Consider the following 22,831-nt stretch of genomic DNA (forward strand, 5'->3'; position numbering starts at 1 on the left):
AATCAAAAAACTAGTGATTTCCATTCGGTACATTTTGCTTTTTTAAAAATCCAATGACAGTGCTTCCTGTGGCTTACCAAAGCTGCCACTGCTTGCTACAAGCAGCACCCCACCTGGATCCTCCTCCGCCCCTAGTCCTCTTAATCTCTTCTGGAAGGATCCCTTATTTCTGTACTCGGTGCTAAATAAATGCTCTTCCAGTTTCATTTGAGAGAAACACAGCTAGAGCATGACCCCAGCTGTGGCCCCTTCCCCTTCCTCCCATGGCTATCTCATGAATAGATCCCAAGGCTTTCTTGTTCCCAGCAAGTCCTCCACCAACCCCGTTGTGCCCTGTGGAGTCTCCTTGCTTTAATTGCATCCTCCAGGCCCCCATAACATGCTTATCCTTCCAGTCGAGGAGAATCGTACACTACTGTATCCAGAGCAAGTCACTGCAACTCTTTAATTGACAGGAAGGATTACTGTTCAGTGATACAAGAATCAAACCCTGGCAGTTCAGAGCATAAACCACTAGCCTGTTGGACCAAACCTCTGTTTGTTGTTTAAAGGTGCTGGCAGAAAGTTCTTCAGAAGCTTCTGTGGAAGAGCATGTTCCAGACCTGAAATGTCTCGTTCTCTGTTTCCAGGGCTGTGGCAGTCCGTGCACATTGATGACCTCCGCAGATCCAAGGACATGGTCTCTGATGTGACTGCCCTGAGGAACCTCACTATCAGCCAGCTGTTCTGTGAGGATGTGGACACGCCAGAACGTAAGCCACATACTGGGCATTGCAAGAGGCGTGGTGATGTACCCTAGGGGAGCAGGATGAGAGGTTCATGCATCCCAGATGTACTAATAGGCGGCGATCAGAGAGTCAGCAGAGGAAAGAAAAGCACCCACGTTCAGCACAGAGGTTCTAATAAGAACTCTCAAGTATTATAAGAGTTTTCAATACTGTAAATTCGAAGTAACTTTTGTACACTGGGCATTAGCTATTTATTTCTGGTAGAGCAAATCCATGTTTCTGGGCATACTAGACACAAAATCTCAACTTATACTTTCTTTGGGAGGGTGTTGAGTTGGTTACAGATGATGCACTTGCACTACCTCATCATTTCTGAAGATCTGCATTCCAGTTGCAGGCCATCAGTGAAGTGAGCTTGGTGGTTTCAGATTAAATCCCCTGTTGTCTTTTGTCACAAAAATGTGACACTCATGCTGTTGGGCACTGCTGGCACCCTGTCTTAGGACTGGAAGAGAAGGGTGTGCTGCATTTCAGGACTCGGTTATGGGAGAAAGAGTCCTGGGATTTGAATAATGGGAGTTTTGCCACTCAGAACTGCACTGCTCTGGCTAAGATCAACTGGGATGATTTGACACTGGAAACCATTTCTCACTGTCATGTTTAGATTTTAGTTCACCTAAATATGTAGGAAGAAAACATTATACTTTCCCCAATTCTTCCTGCTTTCTTTTTTCAGTAGAGGATTGAGAATACAGATGCCAGAGCCTTACCCCTCCCCCCTCCCCCCTCCCCCCCAGCTCTGAAATCATAGTCACTTGCTTTTTCTCTTTCCTTCATGAAGGCCTGCAGGATCAGCATCTGTGGCTGTACTTAGAGAACCATACTCAGCAGACATTTAGGTGATCTGAGACTCTATCAAGGATCTAGTGCTTTAGTGTCCAGTCTGTATAAAAACTTTCATCCCATTGCCCTAGCCGTGAATTGCTTTTCTTTCTAATTAGAAGTTGTGTGTTGTGGTTGTAGCTATGATAGTGGATGAAGAAGAGCAAGAGGAGGAGATGGAGGTTGAAACAGCAGCATCTGAAGCAGAAGAATGTGATGTAAGTTCGGAATCCATTCCTTTGACTTTGAATGACTAAATAGGCCTCTCTGCGCTCTCTGATAAGGTACATGACACGTTTTGTACCCAAAGTCAACTCTGACCCTTGCAACTCTGATGTTAGCCCACTGTTACTTACATCAGAAATGCTGATTATTGAAAATAACCATGAAAGGAATGATTCTGTACATCATTCCAGGGACTAACCTTGGCTACTCCTTGTCCCTCACTTGTCAGCTGTTTTAAAGGCCTCTCTGAGTTGTTTGTGCCTTTCAAGCTGAGGCCTGCGTTTCAGAACTCTTCGCTTTATTCGTTTGCCATTGGGAGTTGGTATTTGCAGTTGAAACCATGTTAGTATCGAACTCCTGTCCATCCTGACGAGGGAACCTGCGCAAGAACCTTGGTAGTGCTGGCTTGTGCTCACCATACTTTACATGAACTCGAAAGAATGCGTAAATGTCCGACAGACTCTGACTGTGTCCTGCTGAAGTCTGCATTTCCCAGGTTGTCTTGTTGCAGCTCCTAAGTTAATATTATCACTTCCACTTCTGGTTTCTGAGCTAGCGGATTATCCAGTGGGAATCTTGTCCTACCTTTCAGTTTATGTTAGGTGGAGAGCCAATTTATAGCAGTCACAGGAGGAGTATGTCATGTAAAACATGTAGCCTAGTGCAGAAAAGGCTGTGAACGTGAGTCAAAGGTGAAAGGAAAGGAGGCAGACAGGAGAAAAGTTGCATATTTACATAGGCACGTTAATGAGAATATAGTTGTAATTGAAAAAGGGGAAACATGCACAATCGTAGAGTAATACCAGGTTTGTTTTCCTTCTGTACCTGGAAAGACCCAAGTCCTGGACACCACCACTCTCCTGAGGAGCTGCGTGCAGAGTGCGGTGGGAATGCTACGGGACCAAAGTGAGGGCTTCTGCCGTAGTACAAAGAGGATCGAGATTCTTCTTGGCTTTCTGTCTAAAGAAGATGATTTGAAAGGTACAAGTTCCCAAGGGCCTTGCCCTGGGTTTGTAAGGTGGGCTGAATTCCCTTGTGAGGCTCTCTGCTCAGTGATAGTCACCTCATGGGAACTGGATTCTGCCCAGAGATGAATCCACTATACAATTTTAGGGTGGAGAAATACTTGAAGAACTCTGCTTTGCTTGGTTTAAGGGGGTGGGTAAATCCCTTTCCTCTTTGGGATAGGGAGCTTTTCTGAGACTAGGTAGCTGGATCCAGTGGAGAGATCCCCAGGACCCAACCATGTCTGCACATGGTCTCCAGAATGATGTGCACCTCACTGGAGTTTGTCTGCCTATATTTTCATTCCATCCTTGGTGACAATGCCTTGCCTGGGGTCTCAGATCCTGGACAGCAGCCTCAGGAGATGCTATAAATCGGCCAGCTTCCTTTGTTGACTGGGTTGTGAATGAAAACTTGGAGAAACTTGCTGTTAGTCACTTCAGCATTTGGCATGTGTGCTGGGGTAAGGAAAAGGGGTTGCTGAGCTCTGTGCTCTTTCCAGCTTCCTTCCTGAAGATAGTGAAGAATCGTCTCTTCAGCCTCTTGAAGAAACAAGAAGAAAATTCCTTTAACTTGAAAGACTGGGTGCTGCGGGAGGCTTCGAACCTTAACGCCCTCCAGGAGGCTGGGACTTTCAGGTATGGACAGCAGCCGAGCACATTACCGCTTGGCAGCTTTTTAAAAATACCGTCTGTATACATGGAAATGATAGCAGAGAGGGCACCTTCATGTGCTCTGAATATTGGCTCTATTTAAGAATGGTGTGATAGTCTCAGCCCAGCGCTGGTAACTCTAGTCCTGTGTTCGCCTTGCTTCAGAGGGAGCATGGCTTGGGTATGCTCAGCTGGATGGGCGGTGCCAGCGGAGGGAGAGCATAAGTGCACCATTACACTGAACGATAACAATGGAGAGAAAACCGCATGCCAGAGAAGCAGGTGGAGAAATGCAGGATTAGGTCTCTCTCCCTTGTTTACAAATGTAATTGAGCAGATTTCCCCTCGGAAACGTCCCGCAACAGCCACACGTTGACTTCTGAACATGCAGATCAGCAACGCTCACTCTCCACTTTGTCTGCGTCCGTCTCTCTGTCACCCACAGACACACCCTGTGGAAGCGAGTCCAGAATGTGGTGACTCCGTTCCTGGCTCATATGGTGTCAATCACAGACCGAGACTGCAACCTGGAGTTATTGGTCAGTCCGAATACAGAGGGCTGCGTGAAAAATCTATGGATGTTCATCTTCAGTGATTTGAACCTTCTGAGCATCCCTTACAACGTGGGTAACAGCAGGTGAGCTGCCGAAAACTGCAGTGGGAGGCCTGGGGTGAGCAGCGTTGAAGGCCGATCAAGTTAATGGCTCTATATTTGCATGGAGAACTAACACACAAGTTATTTTCTCTTGCAGCATGAGGGCCACGTTGCAGTTCTTGCTGGGAGGATGTGTTATCGGCGGGCCCTATCAACACTCTTCTGTGATTGGCAGGATAGCTTGTGTTGTCCAATCCTACCATTCTGTATTTCCTTGCTTTTGGCACTCTCAGTCCCAGCCACCTGCTTGAAACTGACCAGAGTCCCCCACGTGAGAGCACTGAGCACTAACTGCCCACTGTCTTCTGTTTTGTGCCCCCGCCCAGCTCTCAGACAGAGACGATTCTGGTGCAGAACGACATGAAGGTGTCTGCACATGCTGGCAATGAAATGCCCTTCAGCTGGAGGATAAAGGATTATTTGGAAGAGCTGTGGTTGCAGGCTCAATACATCCCAGGCACTGAAGGTGAGAGCCCAGTTTGAGCTCAGTAAGGCAGAGCATTGCAGCTAATTCCTTTGCTGAAAACTCTGGGTTGTCACTGCACCTATTTATTTTCTTATGACCATGAGGCGGCTTTCAGTGCCCCGTCCCATGTCAGACACTAGAGTGCTGCGCATCTAACTTTAGCTTTTGCCTGGTCACTCTCTCTCGTTTTCTGTGCCCCCATATTGGAAATACCTGGGAATATCTGGAGTTGATGTGTCAGTGGACCCCAGTACACTCGTCTTTGGGCCAGGTCCTGCCTTCAAGTCTCTTACCAGGATATGGGGTCCCATTCATGGCAGACAGCAGACTACTGTGTTAAAGGAAGGTGGGGTGTTCTAAAATTACTCACTCAGCTGTTCCGGTGATGAGCATAGATAGATGGTCACAGGAATGGGGAAATATGGTGGGATGGTTTCTGCTCACATCGGTTGTGCTGTCCAGGTAAATGTTAAAAGATCCCTGGGCCCTTTACAAAGGCAGAGAGAGGTGATCTCAGTGCCTGACCAATACTCCTCCTCGGTAAAGCAGGTGGCAGTCTTTGGGGCTGTGAGGGGAGGTAGTGTTGAGACTGCCATGCCACTGGTTAATTCTGTACTGCAAAACCCCTTTGGGAGGGGTACTGTATCCAACTAATTTTCCTTGTAATATCAAACTTCCTTTTGCATCCTGATGTTCCAGGCCATACAGAGAAGTTTGTGGGTATCTTCCAGAAGACTCCACTGGGCGAGTTTATTTCAAATCTGGCCGAGGAAGAAAGGAACATGCTCTTCCACTGCTATGTCAGAGACTTCATCCTCCTGACCATAGGCGTGTCCTCTTCTGAGGAGCTAGAGGTCAGTGTTTGAACCAAGGACCAAGAATAATTTAGATGTGGGGGAGCAGAGCTTATTTCATACATGATACTGAAGAACGTACACTAGAGCATTCACCTGGCCTCTTTCTCAGGGGACTCAATCCGAGTCCCTCTTGTGGAGGTGCCTAGCAGTTGGATGGTAAAAGGAAGATACAACTTGCCACTGGAACTGCTGTTTCAAATGGATGGAACATTACTTTCAGAAAGTCACCTGGTCAACTCTGGTAGGAGCTCCTGGGGACACTGACATGATCGCATATTTACCAAATCCACTCAACAACAAAGATTTGCTCAGTAAAAAAATACTTTAAAATCATTTTCTCTGTATAGCGTTGTTTAATTCAGGAATGTTCTTGTAGGCATTTTGGGGCAGAGAAAACTTTTATTTTCTTTATTTTCTTTTAAATGTTCAGTTTCTGCAAATCGCCCTCTTATCGTGCATTGAGGAACTGAAGGCAGCATCTATAGGCGGAGAGGAGAAGATGCTTTCCCTGCCCTGGGTCCACCTTGGGTACCATCAATTTAGGAGCCGGCTGCAGAACTTCTCCAGGATCCTGGCTGTGAACCCCAGTGTCCTCAATAGTCTTCTCTACCAGGCTAAGAGAGGAAGCACTTCGTCACCTTATGAGATGGTACGGTCTCTATCTGGCATGATGTGGTTCTTAGCCCTGGGAGGAAGAGAGCTCCAACTAGCACAGCTCCCCTACATAGCATTTCAGTTCCCTTTGATCTGTCTTTCTAGTGCAGCAGCAATAAAGCACCTGCAACCATGGGAACTGAAACATAGATATGAATCTTTAATACCCTGGATATTCAACCCATTATCAGATCTGCCCTGTAGTAATGGCAAGGAATAAATAATTTACCCCACTCCGGGTTAATCTAGGAGATCTGATGATGACCTGAGCCAGGGGCACATAAATCCTGGAACTCCAGGAGTTTGAACCAGTGTGCACAGCACTCACGAGTAACCCTACAATAACAAATCAGAGCACACCGCCCACTACTCACAAGTAGCTGTGAAACTGAGCTGGGAAGAGGATGTCACCTTTCCAGCTGCCAAGTTATATTAACGCCTATGTGTGCGGGTGCCTGTCTAGGTTCTGGATGTGTTTGCTGCAATGGCTTGTGCTGAGATGCTGGAGGATCAAGTGTTGAAGTCCAGGCCACAGATTTGGCTACAGCAGGTGAAGAATCTTCATATGCCCATTGAACTCGTCTGCATGGAGAGCTGTTCTAAGGATAGTGGAAGTCAGTGCCATCAACTGCTCCAGGAAGTCAAGTAAGTAACATTGACCCACTAAGAATCTCAGTCCTGAAAGGTTTCAGAGTAGCAGCCGTGTTAGTCTGTATCCGCAAAAAGAACAGGAGTACTTGTGCCACCTAAATTTGTTAGTCTCTAAGGTGCCACAAGTACTCCTGTTCTTAGTCCTGAAAGACTCCTTGTATCTTGCCCTTCAAGGGGACGATGTCTAGTATGGACTGAATGTATCTACAGTACTGTCGTTCTCGGACTAAAACTGTTTTAATCCCTCCAGCGATCCTGCTAGGCTGCATTGATTGTCATTTCCCCAGAACATGTCTGTTCTGCACTACAGGGCTTTCTCTATTTTCCCAAGTCTGTGTAAAAAAACAAAAACAAAATCAGCAGCTCCCATTCCAAATGGGATCCAGGATCATTTTAAATCTCTGGATGAAATCACTGGGTGGGTCCTGGTGCGTGGTAGCCTGCCACCGCTGAAGTAACAGCTCATGTACACTGACTCTGGCAGATATTTGGAGCTTCACCCCAGTCTTGCTTCCTCTCCGAGGACGGTCCCAGACAGTTTAAAATTAACTAGTGTCTTAGGAAAACAGGAGCGGGTGAGGGAAAAACCCTATAGATAGTGGAGATCTCTTATTAGCCCTGTGATATAGGCATCAAACCTGTATAGGGTTGTCCTTATCCACAATCTAGTGAACGTATGGTTGTTTACTCGTATGGTGGTAGCGCCTAAGAACGCCACTGTTCTAGGCGCTATATAAAGAGACAACAAAAAGGCAGTCATTGCCCCAAGGAACTTGCAATCTAAGTCTGAAATGAGACAATAGAGAGATGCAAGAAAGGGTGAGAGGAGCACAAGGGAACAATGAGGCCACGTTTGTCAGCAAGAAAGCAGTGGTCATATCACACTGCTCTGACTTGATCTTCTGATGTTGCCTTTTCCCTTCCTCCTCCCTATTTCATTCATTTCAGCCCAGGAGGCTCCCTTGTGATAGTATTGTAACTGCTTTCTCTCTGACAGGCTTCGGTGGAATCGGGTCTTCTCTATGTCCCTCTTTGTGGAACACATGCTGCTTGGGACCGAGTCCCTGATGCCAGAATTGCAGGATCTGGTAAAGAGACACATCTTGCTGCTAGGCAATGTAAGAACACCCTCATTAAGCAGCATGTGGGGTTGAAGTAGGGATCTCTCCTCTCTTTCTGAAAGATGATTTGAATTTGCTAAAGGAGTGCTAGCCAGAACCTGCTCCTGGTCATTAGTCACAAACAGAGCTGGGGAAATCCTTTAGAACAATGAGTTCTCAACACATCTCATCTCTCCTTCTCTTCATGAGTTGCCTGCAAACATGGCGATTTCCTCACATTGTCCTTTCTAGCCAGTTTCACAGATCCAACAGTGTAGCTATAGGGGGCAGAACCAAACCTGTCAAATCTGTGGACTGGGTGTGAGACCTGCCCTCTGAAAAGCCCCTGCTAGTCCTGTTCTGCATGCAGAGCTGCAGCCAGACTTGCCCTTTGCAGCCAGTCAGAAATCCTGCTTCAGATATTAAGAATCTTTTGCTTCCATAAGTCAGTTTTCATTCTGAGCTGCCTGTAGGAACTGCAGAGCTCCCTGTTGTTTTGCTGAGGCTTCCTGGTTATTTCCTCCCCTGAATGAAGGATCCACATCCCCACAGACCCCAGCTAGACAGGGATCACCCAGGCCTCCCTTTTCCAAAGTTGAGTCACAGAAGCAGGCAAAGGAAAAGCCTATAAAGGAGAAAAATCTGCAACCGCACCCAGAGGGGAGCCACACAAGAGTGGTGCTTGAAAGGCCACCCTGTCCCCGGCTCCCACAGCTACTGCAGCGTCCGAGGCCCCTGACTGCTCTCAAGAACTGTCAAGCCAGTTGCTTTTCCCTGTACCGTAAAGGGTGGTGATCGACGGTTGTGCTAATGTGAACAAATCCATATGGGCAGTGCTGGCTGCATTGGAGGGGTTTTCCTTCCTTTGGCGTCTCCTGTCTCTGGAAATCTCCATCTAAAGCAGCAAAGTAGAGTCACTGATTGTTGCCCTCCCTTCCAGTGTCTGCAGTGGGACTCGGACATCAAGACTCATAAAACGTTCAATGCCGTGATGAAAGTGCTGTGCCAATGTAAGGAGGAAGCCAACGCAACTATTTGCAAGTAAGGTCATTGGGATGGGCATGTTCCTAAAAGCGTGTGTGTGTGTGTAGGTTTACACTAAACATTTCAGTGTCTTGCATTGAGCCTGGAACAGATAGTGTAGCATGCAGAGCGTGTGGACTCGGGGTGGGGAGAACATTGACCCAGGCTGAGCCTTGGGAGATAGGAGTCCCTACAGAGCATGTATTTTTCCCAAGTGTGTTTTCAACATATTATTATGCACTAGGCTGACTTTCGTGTAGCCTCTTGTTACTTCCCACTTCCTTCAGCAAGCACGAGGCGGCTCACTCATGAGCCTAAGAGCTTCCACATAGATTGAATGAATGAAATTTGCTGCTGTTGTAGGAATAAGGTACAATGGGCCAAATTTATCCTTAATGTAACTAGTGACCATGGGCAGCAGGTGAACCGTGGGCTTGGGGAGGCTAGCCCCCGGCTGGCCCACTCCTGCCTTATTCTCTTCCCTGACCTTGAGAGACGTACCAGTGACCCAGGTTCCCTCTTCTGATCCTTAATCTGAGTCGCAGTAGAAGACTCTTTAGGCCTGTAGCTTGAGTGCTTGGGTTTAATTGTGTTGATTGGATTACAGATATGGTCTGAAGCCATGTCCGATCTGCTTGGAAGACCCTAAGGATCCAGTCAACCTGCCTTGTGATCATGTCTTCTGTCAGAGTTGCATCAAACAGTGGCTGACACCGGGGCAGATGTTCTGTCCATACTGCAAAGTTAACCTGCCAGATGACTATAGTATAACCATCTCCCAGGAGCTCAGGTATTCCATCCTTCCTATGACAACCCTGTGCCACTAACCCTGCAGCAGGAGATAATTAGCTAGTTGTGTTGGGAGACCCTGACCCTCAGCACTGAAGGTCTACGTACCGGAAAAGTTGGTAGGATAAATTATGCTGGTCTCCGGTATTTCCCCTCTGCCCTGTGTTTAAAGGTATGGCGAGGAAGTTCCCTCATTCCATTTGAGAAGTTTCAGATACTCTGTATAGCAAAGTGCATGAATCAAGTGATTAAACTATTCCTATCTTGGGTCACTGTTTTCTGCTTCTTAGCAAGAAGTCAGCGGTAACAGTGTCCTGAGTCGCTGGCAATAAGAGCACAAATGGCAGTGGGATACAGTCTTCATAAATAATAGCTCTGAGAAATGCCTTGTAATAATGCCTCGTTAAAACTGGTTGTCGATATAGAGTCTCGTTCTGCTGATAAAATCACCCTGTTGACTATGGGCATCTGAGCTTTATCCACAGTGTCAGGCATAGAGTTTGAGGCCAGAAGGAATCACTAGATCATCTAGTTGGACCTCTGTAGCAGTGCCATGCAATGTAACTGGTTCGGCAGTTGTCTGGCTACCTTAATGATTTTTTTCCCCCACCGTTTCCTCAGCGTTGCAATAAAGAGGAATGCCCAGTTCCGTCAGATGTGCAATAGCTTCTTCATAGACCTGGTTTCCACCATGTGTTTCAAAGATAACGAACCCCCAGAGAAAGCGGTGATCCAGGAGCTGCTCAAACTGCTGTTTGTTCACCGGCAGCCTTTGAGAATAGGCCCAACAAGTAAGCTCAGTGCCTCCTGCCTGTGCCAACAACCTGATTGAATCTGTTCTCCTGCTTCTTGCTAGCCCAGTGTTTCTCAAATGCAGCCACCGGGGGCTTTTTATGTGGCCACAGCCTCCGAAGCTGTGCCCTCTCCCCCTCCCCCCCCCACGAGCCGCCAGCAGGGGTTGGGCCCTGCCCTCTTCTGGAGCCACAAACGCCAGAGGAGCAGGCAGCTAGTGAGTTTCCCACCCTTCTGGGGGCAGCGGGGTCAGGCTCCAGCCCTGGGGTGGCAGGCGGCAGGTTCCAGCTGTGCGGCAGCGGGCTCTGTCCCCCAGCTGCAGGGCTTCAGGCTCCGGCCACGGGCTCCAACCATGGGCCTCTGTGCAGCAGCGGGCTCCGTCCCCCAGCTGCAGGGTTTGAGGTTCCAGCCGTGAGGCCACAGAATCCAGCCCCGGTCACGTGGCTGCCGTGCTCCAGTCCCTGGGCTCCCCCCTCCCTCCCATCACCCTGGCCCTCGCTGTGACCTCTGGCCCCAGGTTTTGGCCACATGCTCCATCCCCCTGCCGTGTGGCAATGGGTGACGGGCTCACCCCCCTCTCCCCCCACCCCCCAATGCTCCTGGTCCCTGCTGCATCCTCTGGCCCTGGTCGCAGGGCTCTGGTCCCTGACTGTGCAGCTGCAGGACTCCCGTCCCTGGGCTCCCCCCCCTCCTCCCCCAGTCTCCCCTGTCCCCCCCCACTCTCCCCTGGCCCCCATCCACCACCCCCCATTGTTAACAAACATACAAATATCACTTTTCACAGAAACAGACTTACAACCTAGCAAGTCTTAAAAAAGCAACCAAGAAAGCAAAAGAAACAACAACAGAAAAGACAAACATACAAAGCACCTTATTTGTTTCTGTTCTGTTTAGGTCCAGTACAGAATAGAGACAACTGTAAATTATTTTTATTACTGAGTCTGCAAAAAAAACAAAAAAAAAAACCAACCCCAACATAAATAAATGACGATTTGGACGTGTGCGTGTGTGCATATTTGTTTGTTTTTCCTAAAATTAATTAAGTATTTTAGGAAAAATGGTCAGAGCGGTCACCAGCAAGCGGTGGTGGCTGCACTCTGAGGCCACCAAAAACTGTGTTGTGAGAACCCCTGCCATAGCCCATGAGTCAATTTTCCCTCTGTATTCAGATCCCCGCACTGTATACACGAAATTGCTGTCCCCATTTGATGACGTGGTGGATAAGACTCCTATCATCCGCTCAGTGGTGCTGAAGCTGCTTTTGAAATACAGGTAAGTTCAGCCAAAAAGCTGATGGGTGAGCGTGGGTTACATGCCATCCTTAACCTCTTCAGCAAGCTTCTCTCCCTGCTCTTCCATTATGTACTACTCACAGAATGAGGGAGAATTTTAGCCAAGTTCTGAGATTTGAACCTCGTCCTGTGAAAACCAATCTTTACTTCTGCATCAGCGCCAGTGTTGGGTGGGGGTGTATTTGTGAGTGTGCAGTATCTTTTTGTGCCCTACATTTGAGAATATGTATCCATCCAGTCCTGACCCATATGTGAGCTAATTGGGAGCTACTCCTCGCCTATATGTGAGAGAACTCTTAGGAAAGCTAAAGAATGAAGCTGACACACTGATGCACAAAGAACACTCAGAACACTGGCAAATGAATATTTTATAAATCTTTAATTTTCTAACTATATAATGTGAGGGGTTTTGTGTTTAAATTACTCACTCTGTACTGTACACTTGTCACATAAAGAGACTGTCCCATCCAGAAAAGCTGCCTTTTGATTAAGTAAGCACGTCCGAGGCTTCAGAAGTGTAATTATCGGTGTCTCTGTGTATAGTAACCCACTTTTGGCCACTCCAGTGTGGCACTGCGTGAGCCACATACAGAGGAGGAATTCCCACAAATGGTGGATGTGCTGGTTTCTCCAGTGCTAGATTCAGAATAGAAAGTGAGAGGGCTTTTCTTTGTACAGACGTCAGTCCTTGCGTACTATGTATTTGTGTTTCTTCTATGGTTGAGGGTCTCATTTAAAGGAGGATGTGAGAGTGCCTCCGGAAATGGCAAAGGAAACACAGCATAGAATTTCTCCGTTTCATTTGGAAGCTGAATTAAGTTCCCATGTTACCTGGCCAGCATTCAGAGCCTACTGGCTCTCAGAGCATAGGATGATAGAGGTTATATAGGACCATGCTGGGGTGTGATGAGACAACATTGTTGCCCATAGCACTGGTTCTTATCACCATGATAGCCTTTTGGTGGATCAGAGGTCCCATGTGACTCCAGCTATGACCTGCCTTGACTTCTGCTTCCCTCTCAGCTGGACCTGAAGTGAACTTCTCTGCCATGTGGACAGAATTTGCAATTTATGTTCTAAATAACGATTAGTAGCCATCAGCGTTGCAGCAGTTGGTAAGAGGAGGTTTCTCTGTTTCATAGCTTCAGTGATGTGAAAGTCTACCTGCAGGATTACCTGGTGCAGGTAGAGCAGTGCCAGATCCTGGACAAAGATGACAAGACAGAACTTTACACCCTTTTTGTCAATTGTTTGGAGGTAGGTCTGCTTGCCCCATCTCCTTCATGTCAGAGGTGCTGCGTGGGGATGTCCTGGCCCAATAGAATCCATCTAGCAATGTTTCAAGAATACGGGCTTTTTCTGTAATCCTGGCTGCACTCGAGCACACACGCTGACTATGTGGGAAGGAGTCTTATCCGCCTAGAAAGGGCGAGAGCGAGAGAATGTTAAAACCATGGCTCTGTGCGGCAGCAGCCGCTCCTGCTTTGTCAGATCTCCAGAGAAGGCTTGTGCTGCAGCATTCCATGAGCTCCCCTGCTTTCGCATCCCCTTCCTCTGCTTCAGGACGCTGGGTGTGGTTTGAGCATGATTAGATCAGGCCAGGAAAGGCTTAAACTCCAGCAGTTGGGTTTGGGGCACCACGCTGATTTTTCCCTTTGCAGGATTCGATGTACGAAAGGATTGGAGCCTGCGCTCAGGAAGACCAAATCAACCATCTGCGGGAAGACGGACGCTTTCTGGAGAGCTATCTGAAGAGGAACAACCAAGAAACCCTTCGGGAGTCCTCGATTGAGTACCTGCAGGGGGTGGCCAGGGTCCGGCTATGCCTGGATAGGGCTGCAGAGCTACTCTTGGAAACACAGAGACCTAAAGGCAAGTTGGGCTCTGCTGCCCTCAGTGAAAATGCTAATGTGTCAAAGGCTAAATCCAGGCTATAAGCCCCTCTGATGGACTTGCGCGACGTGTTCCATGCCTCTGCGTCGCTCTGCCTCACGCCAGTACGTGCACTGGAGGGAAATCCGCCTGCCTGCTTTTTCTCTTCTTTTTGTACAGCTTTTGTTTTTACTCCTGACTTTGGTTGAGAAGCTGCATTAGATCCGTATCTGCCCCTTTACCATGCAGTTTTCAGGAGTGTCTGTACAAACACTTTGCGACAAGTTGGTGTGTAAATCCACCCTGCACTAAGGGTCTGTGCAGACCTTTCTGCTGCTCACTAAAAGTGCTCTGTAATCTGCTCCCATTTCAAAGCGGGGTAGATCAAAGTGCACCATGGAATTTTTAGTGTATGGCAACAAGAGCCATATGGACGCTTAGTGTGGGATAGGTCTGTACCTCAGCTTGCTGCGAACTAAGTATTCCTATCGGCAAGCCTGTCACAGAAGCCAACCTATATTGAATAGCCAAATCTGTACCCTGCAACCTGCAGAGGAAAGTAATTAAATAGAAACCATGGCTTTGAAATGGAGACTTATTTTATCATCTCCGCATTGAGGATAGAATTATTAATGAAACTTAAATGAAGTCACATAACTGAAGTTCCTCTAGTCTCTTCCTAGCTCCACTGGAGTTTTGCCATCTAGTTTTGGGGTAAAGTGATTGGGTCCCTGAGGAGCCGAAGTCTCACTGAAAGTCAATAGGCATCAGACCCCTAACTCTGTTAGCTGCTTTTGACAATGTTACCCTTTAGTCTAAAGCTTTGCAAACCATTTGCTTTCCATCATAGAAATGCCCATATCAAGAATTCTCTAGCCACAGGATAAGGGCATTTTGATCCCTGTATATTCCTGGGTAAGAACATCTGAGAAGGAGGGGCTACCAAGATCTCGAATAGTGGATCAGATCAGGGAAATGGATCCCAATGCTGTGGCCAGTTTTGACAGCAACAGCTGACCAAGATATGAAATTTTGACTTTTATTCTTTTTACAGAGTGGGATAAGGCAGTGGACAAGCAGCAATACCTTCAGAAAGTAATGAGGTTCTGCAGGCTGGCTGGGAATGACTGGTACCGAGTTTACCTGGTCCGAAAGCTGGCTAACCAGTATGGGATGGAGTTTGCTCAGAAGCTTTCGGATGAAAGTCAATTTCATTGGGTATTCCCAGCGGAAATCATTCAACAACAGGTAAAGCAAACGTCTCCCTGACTCACCTTTCCTTAACAATTTATGTTTCTAATGCTGTTTCCTCCTCTTGGCTTTTCTTGTATTTGCATTTTTTCATGTGTCTGATGGTGTGTGGCTCTGGTACTGTCATGCGGGGCTGGAGCAGGTACGGGTGGGAGTAACCTACTCCAGTATCCCTGCCTTCCAAAGAGAGGAATTTCTTCTGACCTGCAGAAAGGCCATTATTTTGCTTGTGTCAAAGCCTGGCTCCCAGAGCAGTAACATCCCAAGCAGAACCAACCTCCCTGTCTGACGAGCAGCCTGGAAGAGGCGACACCAAACACTCACGCTAGCTGGGAAGTCGGAGCCCTTCTCCCTGCACACAGCATTTTAGTTAAAATAGAAATTAATCCCATCCCCCAACAGACAACATGGATGCTTCTATGGAACAGTTTCCCTCTTGTAAGGTGACATTCTTAAAGTCTGCCCAGTATTCACACTGTGTGTGGGTGGGTTGTTTGTTCTTTGTTGCTACAGAGGGACCAACCTAGTCAGATTGATCGGTACTTGGTATGTGGCGAGAACTACAGAGTCCTGCGTGATGCAGTGGGAAAAGCAATGATTGAGTGCAAGATGAAGGGCGTTGCAGAAGCACAGAAGGTAACTCTTCTCCCCAGTTAGCACAGATGTTCCCCTTTGGGTAGGACTTACAGTGATCCTTTGGAGAGATTTAGAGGGCAAGTATTTTAGCTCTTAATGCTTTGCTGTTAGCCATTCCCTCCCCTCTCTCTCACATGCCTGAGATGGAGATTTTTCTTTGCTTGCTGTGTTCTGATGGCTTTTAACTGGGCCTGATCTTTGTTCTCTTGACATGCATCTCGCCCATTGTATGCAAGATTTGGATGATTGTCCCATCTCCAGTGCTGTTTACCAGTCACATCATCCTCCCCACCACTCTCTCCCCTTTTAGAAATGTTCTGTGAAGCACTTCTTGAATAACAGGCTTAGGCGCCGTGCAACCAACTGGCTGAGGGACTAAGTGGATTTTCCATGCAGGCTGTGCTTCCGTTCACTGCCTTTTGATACTTACGTAATTTCAAAACTTAATAACTATACACGTGTCGTGAAGTAGGTGTGCATGTAAAACATGCTGACAGATACTGTATATGTTTAATTTTCTCCTTTTCCCTACCTCTTCATACATTGCTCATTCTTCTTAATTGTGAGCTGCTCGGGGAATGACCTGTGTCTTCCTGTTAGTGCATCACCTCCAGGGCCCCAGTTGTGAGTGGAGCCTGTGGATGCTACAGTAATATGAACAGTTAATAATAGCTTCCAGTGTGGGTTAAGTAGGTACTGTCTAGTTGGGGCAACAGACGAGTGGCAGGTTGGCTGGACCAGGGAAGTTCAGAAAATATTTCTGGTGGTTAGAAATAGGGTCTGCTTGACTGGTGTTTCAGATACCCAGTGAGTTTTTACATTGTGTTCAGGTCAGTGGACTTCCCTGCAAGCAGGTTCTTTTGAGGCTCTGACAGGGAATGGTGGAAATCCACATAAACATAAACTGCTCCCTCTGCAGAGGGGGACTTTCTCAGAGAACGCTGGGCCAAGACCGTGGCTTTTGTTATGCCATGCCTTCTCAAGTTTGAATAGCCATTTCCTTTGCCTGTCACCTTCTGTGATGATGGGAGAGTGACATACGTCAGGGTTGAGGGGAAATGTACATGTCTGTTACTGAGCGAAGATTGCAGTGACAGCTGAGGTAGCCCAGATGTAGCCCCTTATCCTCTGCATAACCAGTTTCTCTTGTTTTTCAGGCATGTAACAGCTCTGGGTCTGCACAAGCTGTGCACCTGCTCTTGGCTATTTTCAGGGAACTCACTGCTCTGTATGGATGCAAGAACACGAGCCTCCACCCCAAAAAGAAGGTGAGATACCTTGCTCCATTGGAAACTTGTAGACTGTCAGGGAACAAACTTGTTTCCTTCTGAGAGAAGAAGCTTTAGGTCACAGATGTGAGAGAACATCCTTTACCCTTCTGCCCAAAATGCAGTTCTGAGAGCATCTGGCAGGGATTAGCTGAAGAAAAATCTGAATGTCTTCCAAGGGGGGGGAACCTCCTCCCTATCTAACCTAGGGCTCTATCGGACCCTATTTACTGTAGTTTCTGAGCACGTCAGAGTCTTAACACCCCCTGTTCAGTAGGGAAGTACTATAGTTACAGGTAGGGAATGGAGACAGAGACTAAGTCGCTTGCCCAAGGTGTGTCAAAGTCTGTGGCAGAGCAGGAAATTGAAACCCTGATCTCTCACATCTCAGGCCATTGTCCTAGCCTAGCCACTGAACCATCCTTCGTCTGCATACATTGAAGGACCAACTCCAGTAAATAGATAGTCAGTTATCACGCTTCACTAGATTGTGTATAAAGAGCTGCTGGACCTTTTCATCTGGTTGGCAGTCGGGTACTTTATTTTCCCTTTTGTAACGTTTGCCTTCAGCAATGTGATGCTATGAACAAGTTCATCCAGCGCTCCAAAGCCCTGGATTCTGCAGCCCTGAAGCAGTTTGCAGCATCTCTTGTGACAAACAGTCTCCCATCACTGGCAGTGAGTCCGCAAAACTTCAGCCCCAGCGGGGCACTGATCGAAATAGTCGTTCACACTGCAGCCCTCTTACTGTGTGGGCAGAATCGAGTCCTCAAACCCCTGAGGAACCTGGCCTTCTCGCCTGCCACCATGCAGGTAAGGAAACTGGTCTGTCTGTGGCATCCTATATCCGAATCTTGAACCCAGGCCTCGGATTCAGCCAGTCCATGCTAGTGCTGGCTGAATCAGTGCTGGCACCTCTTTCATGCTGCCTTCTTACGCTCCAGCACCTGAGTTTCATTTTAAAAAAAAGTATCTAGCTGAGAGGTTGAGATACTCTCGTGTCATGTTTTCAAGGCTAACTGATACAGTGACTTCTGCCTGTGTTTCCAGACTCTGAGCCAATAGATCTGAGGGGTCCCATTCATCTCCCTGAGCACTAACTGGGATACCCAGTGCTAGCTCTTGGATTATTAATTATTCCACGGTTCATCCAAAGCATGCAGGAAAGGAGTGGGAGGGTCACGCTGGGAAGATCTGCACAATCTAGTCTGAGTGACCGCTCGTTATCGCCCCACAAGCGAGTGGGCTTGGGAGAGTGCCAATTTTCCCCCACCTCCTAATCAAGAAGGATTTAAGGAGCCTAGCAGTGTTCAGCAGGGTACAAAAGGGAAGCCAAGCTCAAGAAACCCAGAGAGCATCATCACCTGCCCAATCTACTGGGAGTGGTGTCTCACAGGTGGACCATATTTTTGTGGGCACTTGGAAAAGTAACACCACCTTTGTTTTTCTTTTAACCCCAATGTGACCCCTGCCTTAAAACCATCCCCATTCTGCTTCTCCTACCTTCCTGGCCTGGGAAGACTGGCCAGGAATCCCACTGTAGCCTGTCAACCACCTTTTTCAATTGGCTGGAGGGATTATGGAGTAATGCCCCCTTCCCTTCTCAGGGTTGAGCCTGCTGCTTCCTCAGCAACACAGCCCATTCGAATATGAAGTTTTCTTACTTCTGAGTAGAATTCACCACTTGTTTTGCCTCTCACTTTCTCCTTGTTTCCTTGCACTGATGAGCAGTTGATAATCTGCCACAGCCTTAATGTTCTCTCATGTTAATTTAACTGGAAAACAAGTGCGTTGCCAAGCCATTGCTGTAGTAACGTGTTTATTCCTGGGAATATTTTTTAGAGTTCTTTTCTGCCCACAATGCCTGAAGATATGATGATTCAGGCTGTGAAGTGGGAGGGAATGAAGCAGCTGCACTGGTATGGTAAGTATCCCTGAGTGGATTTGGCAGCAGTGTAGGAAGAGCCATTGCCTGAGAATAACGGTTCCAAAAAGTTCAGCTAGGTGTCCATGGAGCAGGAGTTGAGTATTTATGTGATGCCCAAGAGGAACTTCATAGTATTTTTCATGCTTACAAAACCCAGTTAGTATACGGTGGCAAAGTTTCCCAGGGATTTCTCTCTAGTTTCTTTATAAGACATAGTCAACAGAGAGACCGAATGACCTCTGGCTTCTGTGTGGGCAGCTAATACGATTCCTCTGTGCTCCAAGAATTTTACTTCTTTCCACTAGATCTGGATCTGCAAGTATATTTCTTGCTGTCGGGTTGTGTGCGTGCGTGTGTGTGTTTGTGCGTGCACACAGAGGGGAATGCGTGGGTTTTATTTGTTTTAAAAATGCACCTCTGTCCTGCTCACAGTACCATGCTGTTGATTTCTTTGTCTCACAGTGTGTCCAAATGGCCATCCCTGCACTATTGGAGAGGTAAGAGTTTGGGCTCAGGTGGTGGGTTATTTCTTTAAAAGCGGCCTATGCTATATTTTATTTGCTATTTAATTACATCCCAAAGTTAAATGCAAGCAAGCTGTATGAGCAACCATCACAGCATTGCATGGGGAATGTTGGAACAGCTACTGTACTCCAAGTGGTAATACAGCCTCTTTCAGTGAGTAAGAGCTTTCCAGTTAGCAAGTTGCATGTTGCATTCAAGTGTTGGGAAGTTGCTTCTCTCTTCATAGGCCTGTAAAATGCCCCCTCCCCCCCCCCCTCCCCTCACCCTTTTTTTTTTTTTAAACCATCTTGTTTGACAGATATCCCAATATCCTGGACAAACCTTATTGAATTGAAACAACAAGGAGTCCGGTGGCACCTTAAAGACTAACAGATTTATTTGGGCATAAGCTTTCGTGGGTAAAATACCCACTTCTTCAGATGCTGCATGCTAACTTGTATAACTGTGGTAATCACACACTGTGTACTATCTCTGAGGAGAGAAGCAAAGGAGGCATGCTTAGACAGTCTGTCTTTTGCTGGGAAAATCACAGGATAGTTAGAGAACTTTGCAGCCTGGAAATACCCTGGTCAGAAGGGCAAGAGACACGTGTTTCCACCCAAGAGATGCGATGGCTGGGGAGGCCAGAAGTGCCCTCGCTGTACTACTGAGGGGAACTACAAGTGCAATTGCCCTGAACCATCTTTTCACAGTTGTACCTGTGTAAAAGCAACAACCCACATCAGACAGGTACCTCACTGTGTGAGGCCTGGACTTAGAACTAAGTAGAGCCAAGACTGTGCCTCAGAGTCTGAATCCGCTCCATGTCTCTGGGTCTGAGATGCTGCTCCTTTGCCTCTGTCTGGGATTCATTCATCTGTCCCTTCTTCTCCCTTTGCCAGTGTGGTCGTCCCATGGAACAGAGCCGGTGTGTTGATTGCAATGCTCCGATCGGAGGTTCACAACACATTCCAGTCCATGGCTTTCAGGGAGTCCGGTATGTTTTAACTACTTTGACTTTTTCAGTGCTGAATTATGTAACCCTTACATTCCCCCCAGAAGCTATACAGACGTGCCCCATCCTGGTGTCTCAACTGAATCAATGTTCTCTTGAAAACTGCTACTAGCGCAGACGGTTGTTCCACCAGTAGTGAAGGGGTTAACCTGATCGCAGAGGCCAGTTAAGGTCTAGTTCTGCCGTGACCAGCTAAAAGTTAGGGTTTGTTAGTTGAGTGTTCTTCTGCTTTTCATCTCCTTAGTCATCCTCGGCTGGTGTGTTACTCTCTTTCCTGTACAGTTCTTAACTACTGTTGAATTATCAACTGAATTTTCTTTGGCAACCTTCGATTGCCATCCTGCACCTGACCAGCCTGCACAGAACATGTAGTCTATTAGAACGCTTCAGGGGCTGTGATTCATGAGTTCGCCCCTTGCCCAGCCAGGTTGGCATTTACAGCCCGGACGTGCTAATTTTATGATCATTAGCGCTAACAGCAGCGGTTTCTGACCTGCCTAGCATGTAGTAGCTAATCCTGACTCTTAGCTAACAGTGGCTGCATGGTACCTCTTAATAGAAGATACATTTAGGGGAAGATGCCCTGTGGAGTGGGGTGGAAGGTGCCAGCTAACAAGGTCAATGAATCGGGTTATCGCAGTGTGAAACCCATCTGTAGTGATCCGCCTTTTCTCACCACCTTTCCAGTGGAAGAGCCTTAAATTGCAGCGTGGGATCAATAGCCGTTAGATATGGAAAAGATTCTATTTGTGTTTCTACTCCTCTCTCTTGTTTTTTCATATCAAGACAGAAAACTCACTGTGCATGATTCTATACAGGAATTTCACAGACAGAACTCAAACTGGCCACGTGCTCGGGGATCCCAGAAACAGAGAAGCAATGGTAGCATCCGAGAGGGAGATGTCCCCAGTTGTCTTCATTGTGATTCGCTTGTTCTCTCACTTGGCAATGCTGCTGGGAGCCACAAAAGATCCGCAGGTACTGGAAACCATGCCCATTGACTGAACAGAGTAACGTCCCATGTGGAGATTCGGAAAGATTCCTTATACAGTCAGTGCTGCGAAAAGCCTCCAGCTTCCTCTCAGTGCTTCCAGAGCCGCTCTTAATAGTGCATGCTGGCAAGACAAGCTGCTGTCGTAGGAACATACCTTTACGCTCTCTCTCATTTAAGAACATAAAAGTGGCCATATTGGGTCAGACCAAAGGTCCATTTAGCCCAGTATCCTGTCTTCTGACAGTGGCCAGTGCCAGGTGTCCCAGGGAATGAACAGAACAGGTAATCATCAAGTGATACATCCCCTGTCGCCCATCCCCAGCTTCTGGCAAACAGAGGCTAGGGACACCGTCCCTGCCCATCCTGGCTAATAGCTATTGATGGACCTATCCTCCAGGAACTCATCTAGTTCTTTTTTGAACCCTTTTATAGTTTTGGCCTTCACAGCATCCTCTGGCAAAGAGTTCCACAGGTTGACTGTGCGTTGTGTGAAGAAATACTTCCTTTTGTTTGTTTTAAACCTGCTGCCTGTTAATTTCATTTGGTGACCCCTAGTTCTTGTGTTATGAGGAGTAAATAAATTTGTACAAGTGAAAATAATAAAATTCACAAATGCATCAAGTGGTAAAACCCAGTTTCAAAAATAGTGCATCTTCCAAGCACAGTGTGTCTGGTACGTTTCAGTCACAAACGGGGATTAAAGAGAAGGGTTGTTCCGTCCATTCCCCAAAGAGAGGTGAAAGCAAGAATCCTACTTTGCAGTGATTTGTTGGGACCCTTCAGAAAAGCAAAAGTCTATTTTCCAGACAGTGGTGTCACGTTTCTGCCACAGCCTCCATTGTAATGTATCTTAAGGGCAGCTCTGTCTTCCCCCAAGTTTGTAGTGAATAAATGATTGAACCTTGTGTGTGTAGATACCTGCATATAGTCCTGTCCCAGGGGTAGGTCGTCTCTAAGACGTATTTAAGACTCAAAGATGCTGGGTTGTAACTTTGCGTGCATCAGACTAGGGTTTTACGCTGCTTGTTCTCACCCTTGCCTTGTTTTGGTTGTTCTTTAAGTCTTTGCGAGGGATCATAAAGCCGCCAGTGCAGGATCCAGTAGGCTTCCTCCAGCAGCACATTGAGAAGGACCTGGAGCAGCTGACAAAAACTCTGGGAAAAAGTGCCGATGAGACCATCAATGTAGTTCATCTCATCCTGTGCAGCCTCCTCAAGGAGCCCCACCAGCACCCGAACCAGTGTAAGGAAAAGAGCGCTCGGATGGAATGTGGAAGGCAGCAGGGGGACAGTGTCGTCATTCTAAGTGTAGCAGTTGTGTGGTTCCTCCACTGATAGCACAGCACCAGCTTGGGCAAAGCATTTCAGACTGGCAGCAGCAAAGCCTGAACTTTAGTGATACCTATTTCCTATTCCTGCAAGCAGCTGATCTGACTGATCATCTCTCCTACTGCCCGGGGCGCTGGGGTTTAACCTGGTTTGGTAGTTTTGAATGGAACCATTGCATAACTGACGGTATGCTGTACGGAAAGGATTTCCAGCTACAGAAACTGCTGAGTTGCTCAAAGAATGTAACCGTTGCATAAACCTCAA

The 22,831-nt window shown here is 47.3% G+C and overlaps 1 protein-coding gene across 4 annotated transcripts in view; it reads left to right on the forward strand.

Annotated features, from left to right (window-relative positions):
- RNF213 (ring finger protein 213) overlaps positions 1-22,831 on the forward strand; it is an 85,718-nt gene that overhangs the window by 52,525 nt on the left and 10,362 nt on the right. For all 4 annotated transcript variants that reach the window (XM_054047502.1, XM_054047504.1, XM_054047503.1 and 1 more), the window contains 25 exons: positions 630-752; positions 1,752-1,828; positions 2,669-2,816; positions 3,343-3,478; positions 3,939-4,130; positions 4,475-4,614; positions 5,314-5,468; positions 5,902-6,120; positions 6,589-6,770; positions 7,774-7,894; positions 8,817-8,917; positions 9,507-9,689; positions 10,310-10,479; positions 11,650-11,752; positions 12,915-13,029; positions 13,434-13,644; positions 14,699-14,892; positions 15,409-15,531; positions 16,689-16,799; positions 17,370-17,612; positions 18,642-18,723; positions 19,189-19,223; positions 20,133-20,227; positions 21,064-21,223; positions 22,301-22,481. In XM_054047502.1, the coding sequence (XP_053903477.1) occupies positions 630-752; positions 1,752-1,828; positions 2,669-2,816; positions 3,343-3,478; positions 3,939-4,130; positions 4,475-4,614; positions 5,314-5,468; positions 5,902-6,120; positions 6,589-6,770; positions 7,774-7,894; positions 8,817-8,917; positions 9,507-9,689; positions 10,310-10,479; positions 11,650-11,752; positions 12,915-13,029; positions 13,434-13,644; positions 14,699-14,892; positions 15,409-15,531; positions 16,689-16,799; positions 17,370-17,612; positions 18,642-18,723; positions 19,189-19,223; positions 20,133-20,227; positions 21,064-21,223; positions 22,301-22,481 (3,600 nt within the window). The remainder of the gene's footprint in view (positions 1-629; positions 753-1,751; positions 1,829-2,668; positions 2,817-3,342; positions 3,479-3,938; positions 4,131-4,474; positions 4,615-5,313; positions 5,469-5,901; positions 6,121-6,588; positions 6,771-7,773; positions 7,895-8,816; positions 8,918-9,506; positions 9,690-10,309; positions 10,480-11,649; positions 11,753-12,914; positions 13,030-13,433; positions 13,645-14,698; positions 14,893-15,408; positions 15,532-16,688; positions 16,800-17,369; positions 17,613-18,641; positions 18,724-19,188; positions 19,224-20,132; positions 20,228-21,063; positions 21,224-22,300; positions 22,482-22,831) is intronic.

The sequence above is a fragment of the Malaclemys terrapin genome, chromosome 13, assembly GCF_027887155.1.
Source record: "Malaclemys terrapin pileata isolate rMalTer1 chromosome 13, rMalTer1.hap1, whole genome shotgun sequence".
Classification (NCBI taxonomy): domain Eukaryota; kingdom Metazoa; phylum Chordata; order Testudines; family Emydidae; genus Malaclemys; species Malaclemys terrapin.